The following is a 25,972-nucleotide window of genomic DNA, read 5'->3' on the forward strand; positions in this document are numbered from 1 at the left end:
AGGCCATCTATCTCGAAAATGTTTAGTTTGCATTAAGATTTACTTTAGAACTTTTACTTAATATTAGAGTAATGTAACTTTGTCAGCCCTAAAATACATTTAAAATGATTATTTTTCTTTCACAAGTTTTTCATAGACTCCGTGGCTCCCTCTTGTGGTCACGGACACTCATGCTGCGTCTTGCAGTGTGTGCTGTCTAACGCTAGATGTCGCTGTCACCGTCTGGAGCGCTTGGCTGGTTGAGCAGAGCGTTCTCGCGCGCCTCTAATGTGTCAGCGCCAAACAGCAGGAAAAAAAAAACTTCGGCAAAAATGGCGGAGGGTGCAACGTCTCTCAAAGGGTTGCGGGCTCAAATGGGTAAGAATTTATTGATTTACAAGCTCTTTTGACAAGTTCTCGTTGCTTAAATCAGTCCTATGACATATCTGTAGTACTGCGGCTTTGTTTGGAGGTTGTTTGGACGACTGAGGACTTAAATCCATTACTTTCATTGAGGCGGTTTTGAGAGGGGAGAGCTAGCGGGCTCAGATGGACGGATAACGGCCAGCTAACTGCTAAACTTACTCCTGCACTAGGCAACAAGTTTGTGTTTGTTCACCAGTATGTTCTTGTGGAGTTTAATGTTTAGATCGGATGGATTTACGAAGTCCTAAGACTTTTCAATGTTGTGTTCGCCGGATCTTTTGGGAGGTTTGAGAAGTGATGTCTTGTTTGACAGGGATACATCATCACATCTTTGTATGGCGCTCTCATCTGTACGAACCTAGCTAACCTTTGTGACAGATGTTTATTATTTTAAAGTCAATGTAATTTTAGCATCACACAAAATAGTCTCTAAACAAGGTGCTTTTAAATGTGTATAAACCCTCCTAAGTTGACTTCTATATGCGCTTCCTATCTGACTAGCAAAAAGAGACACTGAATTTGATGTCGAAATTGTTAACGTATAAACTCCATAATCAATTGGAGAACTGCATGTTTGATAACGGTGACTATTTTGTATTGAATTGAGCTATATAAGTGAAACCATCAATGTGTAGTTTATTATTGCATGTGGAATTGAACATGCAGGCAGCACCAAACTAGAGTTTACTGACCGTTGAATGTTTAGCAGTAACTTATCTGTCGCTTTATCTTATGTTGAGTGTGTGAGTTTCTGTCTTGCAGATGCTGTTGCCATCTTGGTCAGCAATTGCTAAACAGGATGTCACGTATGACTCTCATTACACTTGAATATGGACCCCCAACCAGATCGTTTACCATATGATGGTTCAGGATTGATATAAACTGTAATTTGCATTTAGCAGCAAACCCTCAAATTCTATTTGCTAGTTTTACTAACGTTAGTGCCTCTTACGAAAACATGTATGGGTTGCTTGTTTTGCATGCTCTTCTGCCTTGCTAATGAGGAATGATTTGCACTTTTGGTGTATTGTTTAGCCTATGCCACTAATAGACTAGAAGGTTTAGCTTTCACTGTAGCCTGTGGTTAAGCTCATGGAGTTGTAAAAGTTCTTAGGCCTTGTTGTGTAAGGTACATAACAGGCCTGAAAGGCTTCTGCTTTTGTATGCCATTTTAGCTTCTTTTACTGTTATCGAGCTTGAATTCTATTCATTCAATTGTTAGAAGCAGGTCACAGTGTGGTTAGAAACCTCAAAGTGGGTTCACATCAAGATCTACATCCTGCCAGAGTTAACCCTGGTCTGACTGCAAGTGTAATGAAGGCCGAGTCCAGTGGTATAAAAATGCACTTTTTTTATTTTTATTTATTAATTTGTCCCTTTGCATTTTAAAAGCTATTATTGAAGAGCATGAAAAATAACATGGCCAGTTAGAGGCATATGATCTTGAGCTGTTTTAATATCATAATCCAGCAGGCTGGTTATAAGTCAATATTAAACGGGTAGCACCTTTGTTTATCAAGCGTACTCCTCAATCTTGGCTGTCAGAATGAGGACTGTAATTTTCATTGTTAAATAGTCAGCGTCTCTCCTCTCTGAGTTGTTATTTTGAAGTCAGTAGCTTTTAGTGAAACCAGTATATGGAACATGTTTGTGAAGCAGAATGGCTTATATTTGTATTTTAGTCCTACAGGTGCTGTACATTGCCCTGCTGTGCTTTTTGTCTTTTCTAGTAGAGACATTTGTTTAAGTGCTCCAGCATTCAAATGTGCAACACAGTCTCATTGGAACCAATCCTGCCTGTGGCAACATTTCTGCAAAATTGTTTACGTTGCTTTTAAGTAAAATGTCCAGTGAGTCTCCATAAATGTTATTCAGTTTTAACCAAACTAGATGAATGTTAAGGGTCGATATTGGCCGATAATAGCCTTAAATAATTTGATCGGTGTTCTCTATATAGGCTGATCAGTGACAGTAGCTCTTAAAGTGACCGCAACCTAATAAACCTACTGCTGTCTTTGTACTCAACGTTAATCTAACAACAAAATAGAGAAAATCACTCACTGCTTTTGAATGGTTGAGCCCTGCTGGAGCAGCTCTAAATATTCACTGTGCTATTAAATTAAAAGTAAATTAAAAGCAAAATTAGGCCTGCTGGAAATGTCAATTTGCTAAGCCTTCTAATTTGATCAATATTCTATTGGTTTTTCTGCCCAATATAATTTTTTTTTTTTAAATCAATAAAAATACAGGTATTGGTACTCCGTATTGGCAAGTACTAAAAATAAAAGTATAAGTATCGGACTCGTTCTGGAAAGAGTGGTATCGGTGCATCCCTTTTTACTGCTTCACAAAATCCATACACTACAGTACATGTGGAGCTGTTTATGTGATGTAAACATCAAAATGGATTACTTTACAAATCATGCACAATGGTAAAAGCATTTTGAGGTCAAGTATTGTATGTATAAGTAAGATTTAGGAGTTTTTTGCAAAAATGTAGGGAGAGGCACGTGTTTCCAATGAGCCCATGTTGCACATGTGGGTGCACAGCACACTTGTTTAAAGATCCATAGCTGATGATAACGTTATCATTAGCCTCCCGGAAGCAAGCATGACCTACTGCCCACACGTCTTCATCGTTCTACCTCTTGAAATAGCCCAAGCTTACGTAGCCCATGTCCCCACTAATCCTGGACAAGAACTACATTGTGGATGGGGTTGGGTCAACTAATTAGTTAATCTAGACTTCTTCTTTTTTAACTTCTTGATATTTTGATACAGCAGTGCTTTTGCTTTAGAGTGCTATGATTTAGCTGTGACAGTTTGTTTTGAAAAACCTGCTTGTAAAAGGTGTATCTTTTAAATTCATCGCCTTTAAGCCCCACTGCAACAGTCAGCCATACATGTTCACATGGATCTCTTTAGATCTGGGGTTCTCGACTCTGCACCTTGAGGTCCACTTTCCTGCAGAGTTTAGCTCTAACCTTCATTAAACTCACCTGCCTGTAACTCTTTTATGCCCTTCCCTCTGTCTCATTCACTCAGATGTAGCCTACGTTATTGCTTACATTGCATGAGTGTCCACTACTTGCAGAACCCTTGCAATGGGTTTAAATGGAATGCCCTAAGCCCTTGATGTGGTCTATGGACCTGCCTGAAGTGTACAAATGAGTAGACTCAATCCCTCAAAACCGAGGGGTCCAGTGTCTGTCCAAATACCTGACGGAGTTGAACACACTTCCAAATTGCGGCGAGGAAGGATTCTCCTGCTGGGAAGTTCTTAGGGAAGGTCGAGAGTGTATGGGCGTTTCTCAATATGCGTTTTCAAAGGTATAGTTAACCCAAAAATATATATTTTTTGTCATCACTTTATTCACCCTCAAGTTGTTCCAAACCTGTATGAGTTTCTTTCTTCTATTGAACACAAAAATATAGCCTATATTTTAAAGAATGTTGGAAATCAAACAGTTGACTGTCTACATTAACTTCCATAGTAGGAAAAAAATACAATGGAAGTCAAGGGCTACCATCAACTGTCTGGTTACCAACATTCTTTAAAATATCATCTTTTGTGTTCAACCGAAAAAGAAACTAGTTTGGAACAACATGAGAGTGAGTAAATGATGCTAGTCATTAAGTTTAAGTGCTGTCAATTGATTAAAAACAAATTAACTAATTAATCACACATTTTTCTTTAATGAATCGCGATTAATCGCACCTAACATTTAAAGTTTTAATATATTTTTATATTGTCATTTCACATTGAATCTTCAAATTAATGTAGAAACAACATACAGTATATTTTATTATAATTTGTTTAATGGCATCTTTTTATGAAAGGCGGTCAGTATCACCAATACCCATACTGCAACTGTTGTCTCTATGAAATTGATTTTTTTTTTTTCAGTTTTAGCCATTAATTATAGGCATTCAGCATAACAGTATGGAAAGCTATCAATGTTAACATTTATGAGGCTTGAAAAAATATTACAACTTTTAATTTAAGTGAACTTAACAATCTTCACATAAACCCATTGTAATAAACCTCACATTTACCTGTGCTCTTCAATATATCAGGGCTCAATTTTTTCCTATTGGCCCAGTAAGACCAGTTCAGATTTTTACTTGCCCTGTCAAAATACACAAAAAATGTATTGATTCGTTTTTGACCCAGGTAACCTTGAAAACAGTGCTTTAATATTTGTGGGTAGGTAGCAGGTAGGGATGGAACGATTACCGGTTTCATGATAAACCACGATAAAATGTCCTGACGGTTAGTATTATCGTTTCAAATTTAATTATCATTAAAACCATGTTCGATTATCGCAATTTTGAAAACTTTTTGCAAATCTTGTCCTGGCAGCATCAGTCTGACGCAGCCACAGCATGCAATGGTGTTTTTTTTTGTACGAGAAGACATGGCGGAAAGCAGTGACAGTGTTCGGGAGATTCATCATCATCCATAATCCTCCCCGCCGCGGATGCAGCTTCTCGGTGATGTCCGATATTGCACGTACTATTCTCTGTTATTGTTAAGCCCCACTAAAGATATAACAAATATTGTTAAGCAGTTTTCGTGCACTATATTCCAAGACTTCTGAAGCCATTTGAGAGCTTAATGTGAGGGACAAATGAATATTTAAGTCGTAAAAGTTTTTCTCTCCTCAGTCATTCTCCGTCAATTCAGCATTCAAACAGCGCGTCGCATTCGGTTACGACAGTAACACGAGGAAACTCACTCCAAGATCAATTTTCCCATTATTATACTTTATTTGTAGAAAAAGGTCAATGGTTTTTCACAAAAGTAATTTATCTCGCTGGAGTTTATTTCTGTTTCTAAATCATGAGTCTTTCTCCTGGGTGTCAGATCACACTTGAGTAGAGAGCACTATGAATTGTGCTTCACGCGCACAGTAATTAAATTGTACAACTGTTAAAAGAAAAGGCTCAATAAACTGTTGCATAGATATGATACACTAAGCATCAATATCTATTCTCTTCCACTTGTTTTTTGAACATTTCAATGCGAAGCGCTGCGCATAATGACTCAATGTTGCGCTCTATATCGAAGCCTTTCATATTAGCCCTATAATACTTTTTCCCCCCAATGAAAGATTAGGCCTAAGATTATTAATGGTCTTTGTTGTTTACAGGGTTCGTACAAGGTGCTTAAAGTGCTTGAAGTACTTGAATTTGGCTATTTGAAATTTAAGTCCTGGAAAACCCTTGAAAAAAACAGCCATATTTTTGAAGAGGTACTTGAAAAGTGCTTGAATTATTATAGGGATGCACCGATACCGAGCTCATGTACTCGTAAAAATGCTCCGATACCAATAACCGATAGGCCTACCAGGCAGCGTGTGTACTGTATAGTAACGCATAGCTGTGGTGCGCGAGCTGATCATCAGAGAAAACCGCGCAGTGGATTGAGCGCGCAGCAGCACAGACATGCGAGCTGGTCGAGCACATCTCTTTAAACAGACATCAGTGGAAGGTTTGTAGTTTAGTCGGATGTCAATAGCAAAGAAAATAAAACAAGGCATGTACTAGCTTATTATTAACGTTAACTGTTATCGTTACGTTATCTACGATATTCAATATATTGGAAGAAATTTCATCAACGATATATCACGATATATGTGACTGAAAAGAAAGATTAACAATGCATGTGTACATATTGAGAATTAATATACCGTAAAACTTCCCGGGTTTTTATTTTCCCAAATCGTCGAACTGCACCGGCTTGTATTCGAGACAGGCGTCTATATGAGACAGGCCTTTATAATTTAGTGTTGAGATGTTGTTCATTGAGTTTAGGCGAGTCTCTAATCTCTAAAAATCTCGAAATGCTCCACGTGAAACTGCGGTCTTCCGACCTTTTACTATCGTGTCAATTGATTTTGATTAATATGCGCGAGGGAGAGAGAGCAAGACAGCGCTCGTGTTGTTTGAAGACGTGAGAGTGCGCGCGCGCGGCCGTTGCGCTCTCTCTGCTCGTAAAACCCGAAGTGTCTCCACACTTTAGAGTGGAAACTAGCGGGTGGGTCTTTGATTCGTTTTATATTGTTTTCCGCCATTCTTCTCGCTTCTCTCTGTTGTTGTTATGGTGCGTTCTTAGCCAACGAACCGACTCGGACCTCGGATATGACGTCACGTCCACACTTCAAGCGTTCTATTATGTTTTGGGCGTCCGAGTCGGAGAAAAAAATGGACGCCACCCGTTGTAATGGTAGCACTGGCTGAGTACCAGGCGCTGCAAAATAAGTATGTGCTTCACCTTACAGAACACCGAGGAAGAACTTGAACTTGAAAATGTTCACTTTATTTCATGTTTTTCATGTTAATCTTCTGTTAGCAACGCTAGCAACGTAGTAATTGCACTCACAACAACCGATTCCCATACCTACAGGGGACGCAGTAATACGAGTGATTATAATCGTCATTTAAAATACCAAAGCAGTTCAAAAACAATGAAAACAATTCATACTTTCAAGTCACACAGGGCGCAGCCATCTTGAATTCCGAAACGGAATTCTTGCTCGGTGTCCTCACGGTTGTCCGACGTCCGAGAGGAGAAATCCGAGGAAAGGGGGCGTGTTGCTACGCAACGTCTGTCTTCCGATTCGGATCTCCGAGACGGATAAATAATAGAACGCACCATCTGTTAACTTGTGTTCTTCACCGGCCGCTGTTTGCGCCACTTTACCCCTATTTACTCGAACAGCGCCCCCCGCAAACAGAATGGTAGATATTGGGTAGTGACAGTGACACTGACAACGGGTAAATTAATCATTTTGTGTTGTAATAAAATATCGATATTGGGCGTTAGTGTATCGATTATTTATTGCGACAGAGAGCACAACAATATATTGCAATATCGATTTTTTTTCCCACCCCTAATATCAAGTGAACGTAGCCATGGGGTCCGTGCGTTCGGTCTTAAAGGGGCAGCACTTCAATAAACCCACTGCTGTTTTAATGTTAATCAAACAATGAATGGACAAATAAATTACTCCCTGTTCTTGACTAAATAGTCTACCCTTTTCAACTTTCAAAAGATCCATCTATATTAAATGTATCCAGTAATTTGTAGCCTTTCTTTGTTCTATTGTATTTATTTGTAAGTTGATTATTCGTTCTTATTTTGTTGCTGACTGCTTACCTTTTAATAATGTTTTCACATTAATTAGGCTGGCAGTTTTTGTTGTAGTATCAAAATTGGATTAAATAATTTATATTTCACTGGTGTCTAAACATTTGTACCACTGACCCAATTCTCAGCACTGACATTTCTGGAGCTGCTCTAGTCTAAATATGTGCTGTGCTATTCAATGAAATATAAAATATGATAGAGCAATAGAATGTACAGTAACAAAAGCTCATACAATGCATTTTAGCAGGCTTAATTAAGCATGCAAATAATTGAAAGAAATATATATTTGATGAACAAATTAAGCCAACTAATATGATTATTACTAATACATTTAAAAATGAAAAATGGAGTGAAAATTCAGGGATTGGTTACAGTATCGGTATCTCGTTCTGCAAAAAGTGGTATCGGTCCATCCCTAATTCAAAATATTGTGTTTTTTTTTTTTTGTTGTTGAAAAAATACAATTGTTTCACGCTAAATCAACGCTGCAGCCTGTCTGAGATATAGAGCTATTTCTCATGGCTATGAGCATGATATTAAGTATATGATAAGTATATAATACAACTTTCATTCTTCAGGTTAATCATATATATTAATGGGGGGAAAAATCAGTTTCAATATCCTTTCAATGGTTAAGGCGATTTCCCATGCCTGACAGCGCTGGTCAATGGATTCACCTCTCTGAATCGAAACATCAATAAGTAAAAAATAATAATCAAGATATTGTTTGATAAGTGCCGATTGAAGTCCTTGAAATCCAAAAAAGTAGTGCTTGAAAAGTCCTTGAAAGTCCTGGAATTTCATTTGACAGAGTCTGTACGAACCCTGTGTTTATTAATGTTGTTGCCTCATGAAAAAGCTGTAGCCTGACTGCGTCAGACTTCGTACTTCCGCTCTATTTCAGTTCGCTTCTGTACTCAGTCTGAGACATCGACATGTCTCTCAGTTTTCCTCCGGCCTGAAAACAGCCGGCCAATCCACGAACAGAGGGCGGGCTGAGAGCCGTGACGTAGATGCTTATGTATTTTAGGTTAGGGAAATCGAAAACGACCGCGGATATGGAGACACGGGATGCAATTCGCTCTGTTGTGGAGAATATTCCCGGCATTTGCAAACTGAAGCCCGAACAAGAAGAGTGTTTGTTAAACATTTTGAATGGAGGTGATGTTGTGGCCCTACTCCCGACAGGTTTTGGGAAAAGTTTAATTTATCAACTATTACCGATCGTCAGCGAGAAACTGGGCAGGCCAAAGGCCGGCAAGGTGATAGTTGTGATTGTGTCCCCCTTGGTTGCACTCATGGAGGATCAGGTTAAGGAGGCAGCAAAATTCGGTCAGCCATGTACAGTCCGGTATTTTGCTGGATGGTTTCGTTTTCGCATCATGCATGTGTTTACAGTGGAAGTTCGATGCGGCTGAGCTGGCGAATAACACGTCATAACCAAACGTTATGTGATTGGCTTACAGGTAACCAATGATTTTATACTTAAGACAAGTACTCTTTTTGAACATTTTCATCAAATTTGATCAAAACCGTGGTAATATTGATAATCGTGATCATTTTGGTCACTATAATTGTGATATGAAATTTTCATACCTTTACATCCCTAGTAGCAGGCCTGGGAATTTACACTTCCTTCCTCCCAGGTTTCGGCACCAATGTAACAAAGTTAAAGCTCAGGGATGGAGGCGGGAACCAGCGAACATTCGATGAAACTTAAATATCAAAATAAACCAACACAAAATGAAAGTAAAGTGGCAGCCCCTCACACTGCAGCACAAACATAACTAAAACGCAACGTAAAGTCTCAGTCCTGGTCCTCTCTCGTCCTTCACTGTCATTACTCCTCCTTTTATCCTTCTGGAGCTCCTCCGTGAGAGACTCAAGGCCGGTGTGGCGTGCAGGTGACGCTCATTAGCACACAAGACCATTCTCCACAAGAACGCTAGTCCGTTCTTTGCGCTCTTGGAATTGAGAAACAGCCTATGTCTACCGCTATCGTCTCTTTGTAAACTGGAAAACTACGAATTTGTGAAAACAGTGACGTCATGCGTATTATGTGTTCATTCTATAGGTGCATAGTTTTTCTTTACAAAATGACATTGCCAACTACTGGCCTGGCATGCATTATACAGAGTTTTGGATAGTTTTCACGGATCCATATGGACGGGATCGTTTTGACAACATTGTTGTCAGTACGTGAAAAAAAAAAAAAAAAAGCACAAAAGTGGAGGTAAATGCAGCCTACTAGGCCTGAAGACCATGAATAGCTTGTTCAGAGGCAGGGTTCCAGACTGGCAATATACGCATATGAGACCATTTTTTGAGAATGTGCGAGTTAAAATGTTATGTGGTCGCATTTGTGCGAGTGGACGCTTGAGCAACAGAACGCCGTGTATCAGCTCCTGCAGTCCGTAACTTATGTTCAAAATGAACGAGTAGGCTACATCATGAATCCATTTTCCAAACCGTGTTTTTGACTTATTCTGAATCACTACGGTACGCCTATAATAAGTGTTTATATTCGGACTATTTTATCCCGGGGTCGTCTCGGCTGCGGAGTAGCCCAGTGCCTGCGTGACTCGCCATAGACATTAACGGAGAGAATTTCCGTCTACAATGTTCTTCTGCAAGACACGTGCAGTTTATTTATTGACGAACGTAGACGTCACGCGCATTGCACACTGATGGTGAAACGTGCCAATTCCGAATTCACGAATTAAGGCATATAAAAATGGTCTCACGAAACACAGAGCCCCTTCCTCCTACGTCTTTTCAGCGGTTATATTTTCCTCTGTCGAGCGATTACTCTCATGATCACTCGACAGAGGAAAAGGAAATTATTATAAAATGCAGAAGGTAAGGAGTGTGAGATTTCTGCTTTTTGTTGCAACTATAAACTTTGATAACGAAAAATCTGTATCAGTTTATTATAATACTCTAATCTTTTAAAATGTAATGCATACATTTGAATGTTTAATGATTTTTAAAAGATAGAAAGATGATAATAGACAGATAGATAGATAGATAGATAGATAGATAGATAGATAGATAGATAGATAGATAGATAGATAGATAGATAGATAGATAGATAGATAGATAGATAGATAGATAGATAGATAGATAGATAGATAGAATATGATTCAAATGTAAATAGATAGATTGTATATAATTCAAATGTAAAATGCTTAAAATTACAGATTAAACTTACTGTCCAAAATCCATGAAAATCCTGAAATTTGGCAATGATAATTAATATATTACAGGTATTTCTGCTGCAACCCAGAAAGCCTTTGCTAGCCTTGGTCCATTAAAACCACTATTCATCAGCATGCATTGATTAATCCCATGGCATGTAGCAAAAAAAAAAAAAGGTGTGACCAAATCATATGCTGGTGCGACCAAGTGAGAAAGTTGGTAGCACCAGTGCAACCAGTGGAAAAGTTAGTCTGGAGCCCTGAGAGGTGTGTTTGATTGTTCAAATAGGTTTGGAGCTAAACTCTGCTGGAAAGTGAACCTTGAGGGCCCCATTTATATATTAAAAGCCCTTGCGCTGCTTTTTAAACATTCCGCCATGAGCTTTGTGCTTTTAAAAGAACAAACATGTTTTACGACCCTTGCATTATGCTTTATTGTTGTTTTTCACCAGAATGCCAGAACGTGTTAAATATGTCGGGTCAGGTGAACCTGAAACCAACCTATTACAAACGACTTACTTAAGATCAATTAGTTATCTTATCTAGTCTTTCAGGCAACTCACCAACTAGTTAATTTTGATATGTATTTTTGCACAATGCTGGACAATGTATGTTGTTTAAATGTGTATGTAAAATCACAGCTGTGCCTTCTGTTCAGGCCTAAATAATTGAAAAGTGCAGACACGTTCCTCCCCAGGCATCTGCCCTATAGCACTTCCTGTTGTCCCAATAACAGGCTGCTACTGCAGCAAAAAGAAAAAGAGTGAGGCAAACAGCGAGCGGTAACAGGACCCCACTGACCCACTGAGCGCTGACTCTCCCTGACTGCTGGATCTCCTTGGATGTGCATGGCAGGACATAGAGAGCATAGTGTTGCTATTTGTATAACCGTTCTTTGTGTTCTGTCAGACTGAGTGAAGGAAGGTTTGTTGAACAGCCCATCTAGTCATCTGACTGTTTAAACGGGGCAGCTGTTGTCAGAAGGGATGATGCAACCCATGTCTGTTTTTAGTGTGTTTTCGCTCAAAATATAATTTAAAGCTCAATGATCAGCAATCACAGTTGTTTAAATATTGAGAACAATGCCGATTTGCTTTTGATTGTGTCTGTGGCAGTGATAAGGCAATAGTGCAGGATCTGATCGTTGATGTGACAACTTTGTTTTGACACTAGATAATTGAGTATCTTAATCACATCAATGCATTGTGGTTCTTTCTGGTACAGATTAAGACCAAATGCTTGTTGTTTTTGCATGCTTAAATAACACATTTTACTTTGTGACTGGCCATGCTGTGTGTTTTCAGGATATGCAAACAAATTTAAACATGTACTCAGGCACCAAAGCAACTGTTTGCTGTGTGCTCAATGATACCTGTCTAATTTCCTCTGTAAGGTAAAAATAAAGTCTTAGCAGCAGCTGTTGGCAATCCACATATGTACGTTTGTCTAATGTTTTGATACATTAGCCTATTGTTTAGTGGCCCATAAAGAACATGCAGACTAATTGGAGTTGCTTTAAGAAACAGTTTGAGGTCAGCTTGGGCTTGCCTTCGTTGTCTTTACATCATGAATGTATGTGCAAGACCTAGATAATGTTCTCCATTGTGTTTGTCCATTGTTGGGCCGGTGTTCATTTGCATGCCGCGTGTCGCAAAGCCCACAGTGTGAGGTTCAGAGTATGACTCAGATGGCGTTTGCATATTCAATGAGTCTGACGGAGTATGGCCTGAGTGCTCTACAGATACATCCCTCTTCCTTGTAGGTCATCCTGAGCTTTAGATGAGACATTAAGACAGTGAAAAGAGCAAAGCAGAACTACTAAATTGATTTCAGAGCAGCCTGCTTAAAATGTAAGCATGTACTTTAATAAAGCATTTACTGCAGGTGTATCATGGTACTTTCACTTCAGCAGGAATTACCCAGCCTGGCACTATATGCAGTATTAAAGCTCAATCTATTTCAATCTAGGGATGTGCAAAACTGCACTTTTTCATATTGGCTTGTTGGTTTGGTGTGTGAACAACTAGCCAATTGTGTCATAATAGTAATTGAAAAAACAATAATTGAGATGATTTTTATTATAATATTGTTTACACGTTTGTCCAAAATACTAAAGCTAAAGTTAGTAAACAGTAAAAAAAGAACTAGTCAATCTTAAAAGCAATATGAGTTGATCTCTACACGAGTCATTTTCTTTTATTGCCTGTGCAAATGTAGCTAATTGATTCTCAGATTGTTGTGTTGTAGCACTACGGCCCAGAGATGCAGGTTTTGTCCTACATCTGATGATTGCACAGTCTGTTCCCAACTTAGCGTGAGTGTCACTCAGCAACAGTTGCTATGCGATTCATGCAGAGGAGGATTCAAACAATCTGAGGCAGGCACTTACATTTAGGGCAGTGGCGGTAAAGGAATTTATTTACGATATTATCGTAATTTTTATTATTATTATTATTAATGTTATTTTGCTATATAAATAAGGTTGGTGGGCTATTATCATAACCCAGGGCTCAACAGAGGGAGCGTTTCACTCATATTTGTGACTAAAAATAGATGTGTGCAAACTAGAGATCGGCCGATATTGATTTTTTATTACCGATTACAATTATTTATTCTTTGCATGTTTATGTGCTAGTTAACCGATATTTATTTATTGTTTTATTTCTATTTTTGACACTTATAACAACAGCACTGAACTGAAAAAACGGTTTTATTTAACACTTTTTAAATACTTTAGGCTAATTTCTGTAATATCACTCCCTACTTGCATACAAAACAAAACTCACTTCTACATTAATAAATAGTCAGAGAGAAATTCTTACAAACTAAAAAGCATAAAACATTCTAAACTACCTGAATAAAAAACATTAATACTTTAGTGTAGCTTAATAATCTTAATAATCTCTTTTTCTTTAGGGTATGACAACAGCATTAATATTAACAACAGACAAAATAAATTTACTAGGGATGTCCCGATCCGATCACGCGATCGGAAATCGGGCCCGATCACGTGGTTTCAGACTCGATCGGAATCGGACGTTACCTCCCGATCAGGACTCGGATATATGTAAATTAGGGGTGTAACGGTACATGTATTCGTAATTATTGAACCGGTTCGGTACGAGGCTTCCGGTTCGGTACGCATATACCGAACGATTCGTAGGACCATTTTTCCTGCAGACAAAATCCGCGCTGGCGCGATCACCACAACGTTGCGCAAAATCAAATGGCAAACGTAATGAAAGCAGAACGAAACTGCGCTTCTCATTATATTGTGCTTAACGGACCATTATCAGTTCGGACCAGCAACATCTGTGCAGCGCGAGATCAAGCGAAGAGATCCAGTGAAGAAAACATTTGAATTCGCCACTGAAGTAATAACATCGCTGCGAGATCTAGTGAGAAGCATTCAAATTTCTCCGTTATTAACCTTAGATCTCTATTAGATCAAACAGCGCTGACGTGGGAACCAGGAGAAACATTGTGCCGTGAATGAACATGGATTTAATGTTGCACTTCAAAACTCAAATATTATATAAATATATATTTAAATGTTACTTTTAATGTGATTACCAAAACAATATTTGTTCATCCTTCAAAGATTACCCCCATTTATAAACCTGAAAGTTTCAAGATGTAGGAAAACTACAAAAATAGTTTTTCTTTTAATAAATAGGAAATTTCTCTGGCATTTCTGTCTTTTTGCTGTATCCTGTCGAACCGAACCGCAAATTTTGTGAACTGTTACACCCCTAATGTAGGCCTATATTATATTCTCATTATTTTTTTATACACTTTTAAAACATTTTTATTTTTTGTTTACATGCCTGCCGGGTATTTTAAGTTGAGGTGCTATTTGTTTTTATATTAGACTTTTTCTATTTACTGTTGCACTAAAGTCCAAAAGTGAAGATTTTATGTTATTTATTACTTGATTGTTCAAGCTACCTCACAGAAGTGCTCTGTTTGTTAACAGAGTTGTTGAATGTTAAAATAAGGTGAATTAAATAAAAAAATAAGGAACATCCTGGATCTGTTTTTTCTCTCTTCTTTATTTTTTTTTTATGTATTATATAAGTATCGGATCGGGACTCGGTATCGGTAGATACTAGGGATGTCCCGATCAGGTTTTTTTGCCCTCGAGTCCGAGTCCGAGTCATTTGATTTTGAGTATCTACCGATACCGAGTCCCGATCCGATACTTATATAATACATAAAAAAAAAATAAAGAAGAGAGAAAAAACAGATCCAGGATGTTCCTTATTTTTTTATTTAATTCACCTTATTTTAACATTCAACAACTCTGTTAACAAACAGAGCACTTCTGTGAGGTAGCTTGAACAATCAAGTAATAAATAACATAAAATCTTCACTTTTGGACTTTAGTGCAACAGTAAATAGAAAAAGTCTAATATAAAAACAAATAGCACCTCAACTTAAAATACCCGGCAGGCATGTAAACAAAAAATAAAAATGTTTTAAAAGTGTATAAAAAAATAATGAGAATATAATATAGGCCTACATTAGGGGTGTAACAGTTCACAAAATTTGCGGTTCGGTTCGACAGGATATAGCAAAAAGAAAGAAATGCCAGAGAAATTTCCTATTTATTACCGTATTTTCCGCACTATAAGGCGCACTTAAAAGCCTTTAATTTTCTCAAAAAACGACAGTGCGTCTTATAATCCGGAGCGCCTTATATATGGATGGGGAACACACGTTCACCAAGACGGGGAGACAGCGCCGGGCGACTTACGCCACTATCTGCCAATGGATCGTGGATGCCTGGGCTGATATATCAGTCTCAACTGTGATCCGAGCTTTCACGAAGGCAGGAATAATCTCTTTATTCAGCCAGCTCACATACCCGTATTTACTTCCTGTTTTCGGCCGAAGTCCACAGTAGTTGATTGTCGAGTTCGCGCTGCGCGCGATCAAACCTCCTCCGTGTGTTCAACATCTGATTCGGATGAACTATCCATTTGAGCTGATATTCTCAGAACACCACACAGCACCGTCATCGGCTGACAGTCTGAGTCTCCACTGTTGCTTAGTTACCAATGATCGCGCGCGCACACTCGACAATCGCCTACTGTGGACTTCGACCGAAAACAGGAAGAAAATACGGGTATGTGCAGTCAGATTCACCGTGTTCACTCACATGGCTGTGCACTTGTAATGACACATTAAGGTTGTTAAGAGGCTAAAAGCAGGTTTAAAACTTTTCCCGTTTAAATATACAGGGTGCAAATTTTAAAAAGAGGATAACACGGTGTAGGCAACACCGGTTTTTGTCGTTGTTATCTGTACTGACAGCACTCCAAATTTACAAAAAATTAGCTCAATGTTAAAATTGACCAGAGTTTTCCTTTAACGTTTGAACAACGTTACCATGGGAGTGAACGGAGTTGTCAGAACAGTAAATAAAGTTTGACTTTATCTGACTGTTTTGTTGACATTTGTTGACATCTAGCACATCTAGTGGATGCATAACGCAAACCCAGTCAAACGTTTGACTGCAGTATCTTATGCGCCTTATAATCCGGTGCGCCCTATATATGAAAAATGTTCTAAAATAGGTCATTCATTGAAGGTGCGCCTTATAATCCGGTGCGCAGTATAGTGCGGAAAATACGGTAAAAGAAAAACTATTTTTGTAGTTTTCCTACATCTTGAAACTTTCAGGTTTATCAATGGGGGTAATCTTTGAAGGATGAACAAATAATGTTTTGGTAATCACATTAAAAATAACATTTAAATATATATTTATATAATATTTGAGTTTTGAAGTGCAACATTAAGCCATGTTCATTCACGGCACAATGTTTCTCCTGGTTCCCACGTCAGCGCTGTTTGATCTAATAGAGATCTAAGGTTAATAACGGAGAAATTTGAATGCTTCTCACTAGATCTCGCAGCGATGTTATTACTTCAGTGGCGAATTCAAATGTTTTCTTCACTGGATCTCTTCGCTTGATCTCGCGCTGCACAGATGTTGCTGGTCCGAACTGATAATGGTCCGTTAAGCACAATATAATGAGAAGCGCAGTTTCGTTCTGCTTTCATTACGTTTGCCATTTGATTTTGCGCAACGTTGTGGTGATCGCGCCAGCGCGGATTTTGTCTGCAGGAAAAATGGTCCTAGGAATTGTTCGGTATATGCGTACCGAACCGGAAGCCTCGTACCGAAACGGTTCAATAATTACGAATACATGTACCGTTACACCCCTAATTTACATATATCCGAGTCCTGATCGGGAGGTAACGTCCGATTCCGATCGAGTCTGAAACCACGTGATCGGGCCCGATTTCCGATCGCGTGATCGGATCGGGACATCCCTAGTAGATACTCAAAAATCAAATGACTCGGACTCGAGGGCAAAAAAACCTGATCGGGACATCCCTAAAATTTACAAAATCTAATGTTTTCAAATGGAGAACATAAATAAATGACAGGGGAGTTTATCAACTCCCCATAAATATAATTATTCGTTTTAAAAAGCAGTTTTAAATGGTTTATTTGTTGTTTGATAGGCTAAGAGTGAAGAAAATGGAACACTGGAATATAGCGGTGGAAATCACAGGGTACTTCACCAGGGCTCAACATAAAAAAAAATCCCCACTGGCCCCGGGGCCAGTAGATCAGAGTTTTGCTGGCCCCTTCTATATTTTGACTGGCCCTGAAAGAAATAAACTGTATTTATTGTATACATTACGATTAATCAAAACAGCGAAGGGAGTTCAGGAATTAAGAGAGAGCCCCTGGACACATGCAAAAATAACCAAATGTCAGTGTGCAGTAAATTTGTCAATACCTGCTTTCTCCTCATCTCCCTCTCTCTTTTTTTCTCAGTCTCCTCATCTTACTTATTAAAGCTAAAGTTATTCATTCAAGAGAGCTGCGAGTGATTTTCTTTGTGCCTTTTGTTGTTTGATTCTCAGTAATGGCGTGATCGTCAGCATGTTTATTAGACTGCTTCCCCTTTAAGAACGAGTGCAGATCTAATAGTCTACTGATGCACCATATTTTCTCCCAACTATTTCCATAACTGCATCCATTTTAGACATAAACTGTTTAAGTGAATCTCCAAGCCAGTCATTTTGACACATTTTTGTGTACATTTGATCGTTTAGACGCGCACATGAAGCCCAAAGTATAATTTGCTTGTCTCGTTACGGTATGTTTCGGAGCGCGCGCTGCATTGGGAACCGCATCTCTTGCGCAGATTTTTGTGCTTTTTAAAAGCTCTTTTTATTATTAAACGCGTCCCGCAATTTAGCAACAGACGAGACTGCATTTTACAACAATCACCGATCGTGCTGATTCTGTCTTAAAGTTTGAGTTTTAAGGAGAAATGACAGTTTTTAATGGTTTTACCTCAAATATATTCTATAATCTTTGGAAGCCGAAATCTAAAATAAAATCATACTAATATCACAGATCTAAAGTGTAACCATAACTTGAATGTTTAGTTCTGTCCTCCGTCAGGTGTTGTGCGTGTTGTGGCACCGCGTGAGATCTCTCTCTCTTCTGGACTGCGCGAAAATAGCAAAAATGCATCACAGACAAATGGTTTAATTTTATTATAGAAATGGCTGGCGACTCAGCGAGATGGTAAAAAAAAGAAAAACGTCTTTATAGCAATAATAAATGATAGCCTACGCGTATTTCTCCAGTACCAACAGCAGAACCGATAACGTCCGAGCTTATCGATACAGCGCGGTCTTTCAAAATTCAGTCCCGTTTAATACAGGGTTTCGGTACTCTTTCTCGTATTAGCCTCGTAGTTCTTTGACATTTTAACACGTTATAAATAACCTGAAGAAACATTAACACTCTTCGCGCCACTGTGTATGACGTTTGCTGTTTGTTTTGCTGATGGCCAGTTACTGGCCCGCGCGGGCAAGTGACTGGCCAATCAACTAGCCCGACATACACTTTTACTGGCCCCGGGCCATCGGGCCATTGCTTATGTCGAGCCCTGACTTCACGATACGATCCACGATACATGACTCACGATACTGATAATTTCACGATAGAGCAATTCTACGATAATCAATATATTGCTAGACAATCCTATAATGATACATCACGATATCTGTCTAACTATTAGGCCTGTCACAATAATCAATATTTCGACTTATCGCACAATATATGTACATGACCACAGTCATTTTTGGTGACGCAATACATCGTTATGTTAACATAATAATGAATGTCACCAACATTTTGCCGATCATACTGTCATCTTGTCTGTTCTCCGTGTCGGAGGTGAAAGCGGGGCGCGGGCAGTTCGTTCATACACAGAGTGGTCATAAATGGGTGGGAAAAAGGCATTTGAGGCGTTATAGTGTTTTCCTGACAACTACAGAGAATTTGAATGCAGTCCAAATGCATTCGATTTCAAAGCCGCAATTCACTGTTCAGGTGCAAATATACATGTCACAGTGCAAAATGGTGCACACTAAAGCAGCAGATATGTCGTGTTGAGGCATCTGTGCCTTTGTTCATTCGGACATCTGACTGCTAAACAGGATTTGTGTTTTCAGCAGTAGTGTGCACCCTTACTTTACAGAGAAAAGAATAATGAAAAAATCTGAATCTGAAACCATAATCTAAATATTCCCCTGCCATTATATTAGGGGGGCGCCCCTGAATATTCACCATACTGCAGTGCTCATTACTGTACGTTCACACCGCCGCCGACTTGAGCGTCAAAGAAGCTCTGGCTGCCCTGTCAAGGACGCTTGTCAAAAAGTACGGGGAAGGTTGTTGACGCTTTGGACGCTTTGAACGCTCTGACGTTGCAGGGAGAATAGAAGTGTCACAACATAAAATGTAATAAACAGAAAAAAACTAGCAATACATTGAAGAAACCTTTTATAATGACAGTTTTTTATAACCGTTTTGGTCACTTTTGGTCGGGGGGAAAAGAATAGTTAGCTATTATTATTATTTGCGGTCAAATCGGTGTCACCGTGAGCAAATGGATTGCATTCCCGCTTTAAAACGAGCGTTCGTAAATATTTTAAATAAAAGTTGCGCTCATGCGGTCCCTATAAGCAAACAACGTTATGTCATAAATGATAGGAAACCCAGCAACGGCGATTATTAGCTTCTCTTCCATTTTCTCGGAACTAATGTTTTGGTAGGAACTAAAGTTTACATTGTACGTTTCGCCGGAATCAGCCAGCGCGAAGGACGTCTATATTCCGATTGGTTGCTGGCGTTTTGCCGCTGCTTGCCGCTGAACCGCGTCGCAGCTCATTACCATAAAGTTGAGCTTCTTTCAACTTTCTGATTGAAGCTCAAAACGCCCAAAATGCGACGCCGATGGATTTGACGCTCCTTGCAGCTGAGAAAAGCCAGCTTCCATTGAAAATGAATGACTTCCAGCCGCTTTGGAAGCTCAAGTCGGCGGCGGTGTGAATGTACAGTTAGGCCAAGCTTGACCTGCCAGGCTGCCACAGGTTTTTGCCCTTTTATATGCGTATGACGGTGTGATTATATTTGTAATAAATCCTAAAATGAAACCAATACCGGTATTCGCTGATAGCCTGCTGCTTTAAAACGCTCCTGTGAGTGTTTGTGTAAGTGCTCTGTGAAGAGCATCAAAGGTTTCTATTTGCGTGTTTTTGCAGTGTTGAGCTTTGTAGCCAATTACAGATCTGTTGAGCGTGAACGCAGTGGCCAATCAGATACTTTTAAGTTTGTCAGAATAGTAAAAAAAAACTCTTGATCAATTGCTTTTTATGTAGCGGACAAGACATCATGATCAACAACAAATCAAAACACATTAATAAGCATAAACCGGTGGGCTTAAGCAGAATTTAGAACTAAAGAGATGGCTTATTCTCAGTCAGTGAAATGTGCGCATTGGGGCCCTTTCTTCGGCTCAGTCTATCAGTAGCATCTTGATTTTCACCATACAGACATCACATGCTCCTTCACTGCCAGCTTAACAAACACCCTCTTTTTCTCTCTCTCTCTGACACTCTCTGTGAAGGGAGAGAACTGTTACAAAGGCACACAGACTTTATGATTTTTCCATATCCTATTTATCCTATCCGCCCCTTATCTTATCATATCCTTCCTCCTCTCCTGCCTGCTGCAAGACTGCTGAAGAGCATTTAAAAGGTGTTTTGTGTTGAGCAGAGATAGTAGTATTTCCTGTTACTTTGACTCAAACACTGTATACCTGACTGTACAATATGCCTGATTGTACAATAACATAACATCTCAAGCCATCTGATGGAATTTAAAATAATTTTCACAGAATCTAAAATTCCCTTCATTTCATTCAATACATTTTTTTTTTATCCCCCAAATCATGCAGCCCGTGTAGCCCAGCTACCTAGTAGATTTAAAATGCATTTTGTCTAGGGATGCACGATGATATCGGGACAACATCGGTATCGGCCGATAAAAGCTTAAAATGACCATCATCGGCATCGGCCGATATGAATATTTCTGCCGATGAGTCTTGCCGATAGGGTGGCGTGTTTCCTATGCGCACGTGACGCGAACGAAGCATGAGCGCCAGCAACTTAAACTTCCAACTAGGGGTGTGCCATGCGTCTCACGGTTTTTGATCGTGGACGATTAAAATGTCTCCACGATCTGCTTTTGAAGAAAAATCATAGTATCGTGCATTCTATCAGTTCAATTCTGGCGCCTTCATCTCAACATACTGTACAACGCGACGTACATTCACATCACATGTAAACGCAGAGGTAGAGTTACACTCACGGGACACTGCAATTCACAAAAGTTCATTGTTTGCATGTGCGTCAAAGTCTTGCTAGGTAAACATGTCATTCACGTGCTGATGCGCTGTTCTAACATCCGCTTTTCTGAGCGCGTTACACCCGACGCTCACAGGAACTAAAAGCCTGTCACAGAGTCTGCATACTGGACTAATCTTTCGAGTCTTATTGCGCTGATACTGTCAAATACACACAAGGTTTACATAAACAAAGTTGGTTATGTCTAAAGTGAAAGCAAACAGAGAAAATCTGCTTGTCAAATGCGTGTATATTAGACGCGTCGCGTTACTCGCGTGCAGTTCTTAAAGAGACAGTAATAATATTCTGCCGCTTGTCTTTAAAGAGATACTGCACCCAGAAACAGTGTTGCCTGATTGGGACGGTGATTTCCAGCCCAAAAGCTCACCAAAACCCGCCCACTACAAGAAAAAACCGCCCAAAATTTTACTGCCAAAATAATGTGATATAATTTCATTACCATGTCATTTAAGGTTGATAAGCACAATTTGTATCTCCTTAAAACAAAATAACGATGATAAAATAAAATAATAAATAAATAAATTTTCCAGCAAAACAGATCAAACAGGGCAATAATTAAGGAGAATTAGCCAATATGACTAAAATGTCCAGGTGGACACTGTCAAAACGGCAATCAAGAAATGAACCGATGACTTTAACCCTCGGAAGTAGGCTACACATTGCAGAACATAACGCAGAATTTAGCAGTCAAAACGGATTCATCGTTGATTCAAACCTTTTTCAGCAGCTGTCAGGGACAAGTAGAGTGCAGTCTTGATGGTGTAAAGTTGCAGATGTTTGGTTAGGCTAGTGTGCACATATGACATGGACAGGAATCGTCCCATTTTTGATTTCAATTCAAGTCATTCAACTGTGCTCTCCTCTCAGAGTTATATTCACCATAGAGTGATCTCCTTCCACGTGTGCGTTTTTTAGAGTTGCTCACTACTGTACACTCTTTTGTATAGTAGGCTATGTCACTTTGCCTTAGCGATCACTTTAATATACAGCTACAACTTCTCGCGCTCAATCGCGTCTGCCTGCGGATCGCTGATTGGCTAAAAGTGCGTGCTCGTCGGTGATGTCAACACTCGCCAGCTGACTCTGCATGAGCGTGTGTGTACAGTAATGTCATGATGACTGATTTTATGGACTACATGCACTTTAGTTTCGTTTTTTTAACCAATTAGACTTTAAAATGTAGATGTTTGAAAACCGCCGAAATGATCCCTTAAACCAGCCCAAATTTTGACCACCCGCCCAAACCCTTTTTTACCCGCACAATCAAATTCAAAACCGCCCAATTGGGCGGGAACCCGCCCAATCTGGCAACACTGCCCAGAAATAACAATTCTGTCTATCTAATGTTGTTTCAAACCTGGATTCATTTCTTTCTTGTGCTTAAATATACTATGGAAGTCACTGAAGTACAGCAACTGTTTGGTTAGCCACATTCTTCCAAATAACTTTTATAATTTCAACAGAAGAAAGAAACTTGAGAGAGTAAATGATGACAATTTAAATTTTTGGGAGAACTATCCCGTTAATGTTAATAAAACAACAAAACACAGAGGAAATCACTCACTGCTCTTGACTGAGAATATTAATAGAAGCTTTAATAAGCTTTTTTTGCACTTAAAAAAAAATACAAATATATCGGTATCGGCATCGGGCAAAATTAGTTTGAAAATATCGGCATATCGAATATCGGCCAAAATCCTATATCGTGCATCCCTAATTTTGTCTCATTGCATTTCCAGCTGCAGCTGCGCAGGCACAAGCAGAGGAACGGCGCAGCCAGGCAGGGAACAGCCCAACACCAGCAGCTCCAGCCATCACAACGAAGAGCCAGACCAAACCAGGTAACAAACATGATCTCAGATCTCTGTCTGTCACTGCAGGGATCCACAAGGGTTTGTTTGTTTTCTGCAGACCCAGAGTATTACTTGTCCTGATGACACTGAAAGTCTAAGTATTACTTAGTATTTACTTAGTAAAATTAAAAAGTATTTTTTATTCACTTTTTATAGCGTATTTATAGCGTATATATTATTTTTCTGTCTTTCTTGCATGCGTAAGTTTTGTAGCAAAAAAGATATTTTGGGGAAATAAACACAATAGGTTTCCACTGAAGCAATCTTTATTCCTGTAAGAGCTTTTTTTGTTGAGTTTTTTCGCACTCTTGCTTTGTGACTTCAATGTGTTGTCACATGACTCTACACTTAAGGCCATTACACCACTGTAGCATGTCCTCACACACGCCCATGTCTCTGTGTCAATACTATATCAGGTGTGGTGAGCTCATAGCTGAATCTGTAACCTGAGCCTCATGCCAGACCCGCGCATCGGATACTAGTGCAATCTGCCGAGAGCTTTTCATGGCCCAGGAAGTGTTCAGATTTCACTTGATACACTAGTTGTGTGACGTTGTGTTCTGTTATGTTTTTTCAGTCATTGATGGGGCAGCTCTGAGGATAGACGACAAACTTCGAGTGGCCAAAGAGAGGAGAGAAGAGCAGGAAAAGCAACATGGTGACAAAGCAAAATATTTCACACAACGGGTGTTGGCAAGCTTAGACGTGCATGCCACCATTGGCACATATAACACAAAGACAACACGAAACACTGTGTTTACAAACAGTGAGGTGGTCATTTGCATTATTTATTCATGGTGAGATGGAAGCATCTAAAGAAAAACACAGTATATTCTACATTTATTTTGCATGGTGATCCACAGTGATTAAAAATAAAAAACAAGATTGCCAAACCCTGCACATAGTTAAACATAATTAACTCTCTTACATTTTAACAAATCGCGTTAACACACCCTGTTTGTCCCGTTCAGCGGCCCGTGAGACTCAGCTCCTGGAGCGAGAGCGCAAGACCCGGCTGCAGGTGGAGCGTCAGATGGAGGAGAGACAAAAGAAGTTTGAAGAGCAGCGCAGGAAGGAGGAACAAAGGAGAGCTGCAGTGGAGGAGAAAAGAAAACAGAAATTAGAGGAAGAAAAAGTAAATTGTCTATTTGTTACCTATGTTTTGTGTTTTTTGAAAGAATTGAATAATTTTATTCAGTAGGGGTGGGCGATATACCGGTAGACACGATAAACTGGTAGACATTTGTCAACCATTAGAGATTTTGGACTATCGTCTCTTGCAGTAAGCATTGCAGTTTAAAAACAAATGATTTTAAACCATAGAAGCTAAAGAAGTAATGTCTGAGAGACGCGCGCACATGAAACTGCTGCTCATAAAGCGTGTGAGTACTGAACTGAGATCATTATTGGGCTTGAACGGTCAAATACACACACTTATGTGTCAAAATGCCCGTCTTTGTGAGTATCTTCATAAAAACAGTCATTTATGTCATAAGTAAACTTAAACAGTTAAATGATTTTTTCCCATATCATTCGGTAACAATATTTATTTACCAGAGTAAGCTACTTTTTAATTTAGGGCCCCTTGAAATCCACGTTATTTTTCCCTAAATTCTGTTTTCCATTTAGTTTTTTTCTGAATTCCATAAAGTTTTATGATTTAATCATCAACAATGGTGTGTAATTAAATTAATTAATAAAACTTTAACAATATAATCAATCTTTTAAAATGTAATCAAGTGAAAATATAACAATTAATTTACAACAAAACGTATTTTTATTTATTATCAAATAAGATGCTGCACAACAGAACTGTATACATTAAAACATGGGTGAAAAATATCTTTGTATATTAAAAAAATAATTACCGGTATATTACTAATCAATACTTAAATAATTACATTTTAGTATACAATAGTAATATATTTCATAATTTCTTCAAGTTAAACCAGACTTTTATTTTGACGTTTTGTCGTGAACATTTTCAGCGTGTATTTGACAGTAGTTTTTCTCAAATGAAAGGTAAAAAGCTTGTGAATTCACTCTTAGAAGCAGCTCTGGAGATGTGTTCATGCCTTCATATATTGGGACTCAGATACTGAAAACACAGTGAGCGCCATGCTTGTTCGAGTTTGTGTAGAAGACGAAACTGCTGCACTCATTCACAAAGTGACACGCAGAACATGCAGACTTCTTAGCCACATGCACTGACTGGCTGATGTCGCATTGTATGATAGGCTGTTTGATTGATCCATGTCCTTTTTTTTATTAATAATACTCATTGCCGGCAGGTGCGACACTAATTTTCGCTTGTGTTCTGATGTCACATGGCGATGGTGCAACCTAACCCCACAGCAATACAACTTGTTAAATTATTGGCTGTTGTTTACTTGTAGCGTATGTAGTGCCTTGTAGTGCTACGAGTGACAAGGCGTATGATAGGCTGTTTATGATCCGGGGACGCGTACGCTTGAGGGTTGTTCATGCAACCAAACTTGCTATGTGGTTTCATGTCTATTTACATTTTAATGCATTTTAAGGGATAGTTCACCCAAATA

The 25,972-nt window shown here is 39.0% G+C and overlaps 1 protein-coding gene across 11 annotated transcripts in view; it reads left to right on the top strand.

Moving 5' to 3' along the window:
* Positions 1–237: 237 nt before the first annotated feature.
* Positions 238–25,972, top strand: part of map7d3 (MAP7 domain containing 3) — a 40,581-nt gene continuing 14,846 nt past the window's right edge. For all 11 annotated transcript variants that reach the window (XM_056242368.1, XM_056242369.1, XM_056242370.1 and 8 more), the window contains exons 1-4: positions 238–357; positions 23,301–23,402; positions 23,992–24,072; positions 24,386–24,549. In XM_056242368.1, coding sequence (XP_056098343.1) covers positions 312–357; positions 23,301–23,402; positions 23,992–24,072; positions 24,386–24,549 — 393 coding nt within the window. In that variant the 5' untranslated portion in view covers positions 238–311. The remainder of the gene's footprint in view (positions 358–23,300; positions 23,403–23,991; positions 24,073–24,385; positions 24,550–25,972) is intronic.

Source organism: Rhinichthys klamathensis, unplaced genomic scaffold (genome assembly GCF_029890125.1).
Source record: "Rhinichthys klamathensis goyatoka isolate OS25496 unplaced genomic scaffold, OSU_Roscu_1.1 h1tg000723l_1, whole genome shotgun sequence".
Classification (NCBI taxonomy): Eukaryota; Metazoa; Chordata; class Actinopteri; order Cypriniformes; family Leuciscidae; genus Rhinichthys; species Rhinichthys klamathensis.